Raw genomic sequence first — 3377 nt, forward strand, 5'->3', positions numbered from 1 at the left:
CTACTTGTCCTCTGCGTTCAGAACTTGAGAGTTTCAGTTGATTTTCTTTCAGCTGACTGACAAGATAGCATGGCAAATCCCTGATGAGCTGCTAACAAATAACAATTGAATGGAAGGGACTACCATATCTGTACGGGAGATTTATTGACAGTAAATTAACTCCTAGCTATAATGTACGAGGGAAATGCACACTAATTAGAAAAAACAAAATTCGGCTTCATATGTTATTGCACGTATGTATGGTAGGGAGGGAAGAAATACGAATTTATATATGAAAGGTTTTAAACATTTTAAACATGAATAAGAATAAACGTTTAGCAGACAAGAAAATAAGGTCAATGAGATTGTAATTCTCAGCATTTTGTGGAAAACTTTTCCAATTGAAACACGCAATCATAAACTTCATGATTCTTTCTCCAATTTGTAAAAACTATAGAGATGACAGTGAACATTTTCATCAATTATCAGTGACACTATATATGCATTTGTTATAAAACAGCAGAGGATAATAAACAAGTAAAAAGGACTAATGGGAAAAAAAATTCCACATTAGTCCAGACATAACAGCATTAGCAATGAAACTATGGATTGTGGAAATATGATATCATTAATTAAGAAATAAAAAGAGTTATGCAGAAGGGTGAAATTTAGAGCTAAAATTTATTGTATAATTATTCACTGACAAAACCACAAACATCTTTTATTAAATGGGAAAAAGAAAGACTTTCAATTTCAGAATTTACAACGCAGTATGCGTTCCATAAAGATTATACAAGCATCATAAATGATGTCTACACTAAAAAATGATCATAAGAGGATGAAAACGGTAACTTATCAGATGCAACCATCTATCGTAATCATATTCATGCTTATTAGCATTTAGTAATTTATGCCAGACTCAGGGAAAACCCCTAGGATAATTTGATCCAAAAGTAAAACAGAACTCCAAATCAATCGATATGTAGACATCAGGAAGTACCCAATTTATAGTAAGTGATCTGAAACGCTGGGTTGTAATCCATCTTCAAAACAATAATGTAATGCTCATGCTCGATAAATGTGCAGGAAATCAATCTTCCTTGCGAGACTTTGTGATCTTTGAAAACTCTGGTTGGTTGGTAACCGACCTCACCCATGCCCATTTGTGATCATTGATATCAACACGGTGTTGAGTAGAAGCCACCCGGACCAAGGGAATGTAGGCATAGTTCCCATTGATAGGTCCAACGACAAATCCTGTGTAGCCTGCCATGACACCATGTATGCAAGAATGAGCTAGGAGAGTGCAGTAGATATTATCAGTAGCATTGGCCGGTACGGCTCGGATCATGTAAGTTGGATCAATATATTTCACCGTGAAGAGCTCATCGGGGTGATGCTTCTTCCACCACTGCTTCAGCTCATTATTGAGCCATGGCCCAACATCCAAAAAGATGGGATTCCCCGATTCATCCCTCTTCTCTTTTTCCTCAGAGGTCCTTGGAATCAAATCCTGTCCAGCCCCCTCTGCAACAACAAGCACAAAATGCCCATTCTCCGACAATCGCTGCTCCAAGAACTCAAACAATCCCCCTTCTCCTTCAAGATAAAATGGGTTTTCAGGTATAAGGCAGCAATCCACATCGCGGCTACCCAATGTGGAATGAAGTGCAATGTGCCCTGTATTACGTCCCATTAACTTGACTAGCCCCACGCCATTGGTTGCACTCTGTGCCTCAACGTGTGCTGCATCAATAGCACTTTGCGCTGTCTCAACCGCTGTCTGAAAGCCAAAAGATCTATCAATGATTCCCACATCATTATCCACCGTCTTAGGAATCCCTGCAATGCAAATCCTCAGCTTCCTCCTCCGAACCTCCTCAAAAATCTTCACGGCACCCCTCATGGTCCCATCCCCCCCAATAATATAAACTTGATTAAACCCACGATCTTCAATTGCATCCACTATCTTCTTCAGATCAAACCCTCCCCTTGAGGATTCCAACAATGTCCCACCTCTCTTGTGCCAACCGTGCACTAACTTAGGACATAGATCCACGGGCTCTGATGAATAAAATCCTCTATAACCAGACTTAATCCCCTTGATATCCCTCACTCCATACTGAAACCATAGACCACATACAAGCTCTCTTATAACTGTATTTAGCCCAGGGCAGAGCCCCCCACATGTGACAATGGCAGCTTTGACCTCATGAGGGCTGAAACAAACCTTCAACCTAGGCCCTGCCCTATGGTACAGTATCTGGGTCTCTGTTTCTATTGTATTCAAGTCTACGGCTATGTTCTCCATGACCATATCCGTCTCCGTCAAAAAAAAACCCTCGATGGGATTAAAATACTGATTATGCATCAAAGGGTTTGTAAAACTAGGTAAACCTTCTACATCCTCGCTCAAATGGGGTATGCTCTGGATTCTCTTTTGGCCAGGAGAATTGATGACTAGTTCATCAAAATTGAGATCATCTATTGACAATGGCTTCCTCAATCCAGTCGTATCCATTGAATTAAGAGCTTTCAAAAGCAAAATGTATACCACAGATTCAGCAACAAGAACTCAAATAGAAAAAGAACTCAATTTTCTCTATATAGTTCAGATATTGATAAAACAGACGAATAGAACAGTTTCCAGAAAGGTGTATATATATTTTATAAACAGATGACAAATTCCCCGATGGGAGGTCTAGTCTAAAGTTAGAAATTCAAGTTCTAGAAGGAAGAAATCAGTAATTCTGTTGAATAAACCTCCGAAATACGAGAGAAGAAAATGTTAAGGCGACTATCTCTATGCCATACACACAAAATTAGGTTACATGCAGACATACTTCATATATCCAGAGTCGCAAAGTGGTTTTGGAGTTTTCATTTGAAAAACATGATCTGCTGCAATGGTTTTGGAGTTTTCATTTGAAAAACAGCTGAATATTTGTCAAACTGCTACGCGTCAGCGCCATCTTTTGAGTCGAAGCTCTAGATCTTTTGAAAGCCACCTGTACAGGGAATTTAATACTTTGTGGGCTCCAGTTTTATTCTTTCTAGATATCTGTATCTAGGTTCGCACGAGAAAAACTGTGGGAGATGAAGTGGATACTGGAAAGGTGGCATTACAGCTTTTGCTATTTAGATGTTAGGGCACCTTTGGATCGAGCAGATTTGGACAACAATTAGAATTTGAAATTTTGATTGTAGGCATAGGAATGGAGAATAGGCATGTAATATTGGGAATAGGAATGGCTATTCCAATGACAGCGATTTTTTGGAATGAGTATAAGCTCATTTTAAGGGCAAAATGGGAATATAAAAATCGTATTCCAAATTTTTCTATTCTTATTCCATTAACCAAACACAAAATAAAAATCGTATTCTAATTTTTCTATTCC

General features: G+C 38.6%; 1 protein-coding gene across 1 annotated transcript; it reads right to left on the minus strand.

Moving 5' to 3' along the window:
- Positions 1-679: 679 nt before the first annotated feature.
- PFK2 (phosphofructokinase 2) lies at positions 680-2977 on the minus strand. Its single transcript, XM_089790036.1, has 2 exons — positions 2823-2977; positions 680-2511 (listed from the first exon to the last, which is right to left on the minus strand). The coding sequence occupies exon 2, from the start codon at positions 2498-2500 to the stop codon at positions 1070-1072; it is 1431 nt and encodes a 476-aa protein (XP_089646162.1). The 5' UTR covers positions 2501-2511; positions 2823-2977; the 3' UTR covers positions 680-1069.
- Between the last annotated feature and the right edge of the window lie 400 nt (positions 2978-3377).

This window comes from Cupressus sempervirens, chromosome 1, assembly GCF_028749045.1.
Source record: "Cupressus sempervirens isolate cs-2001-9-10 chromosome 1, ASM2874904v1, whole genome shotgun sequence".
Classification (NCBI taxonomy): domain Eukaryota; kingdom Viridiplantae; phylum Streptophyta; class Pinopsida; order Cupressales; family Cupressaceae; genus Cupressus; species Cupressus sempervirens.

Coding starts and splice junctions, on each gene's coding strand:
- PFK2 (XM_089790036.1), bottom strand. CDS start 2,500: ATGGATACGACTGGATTGAGGAAGCCATTGTCAATAGATGATCTCAAT.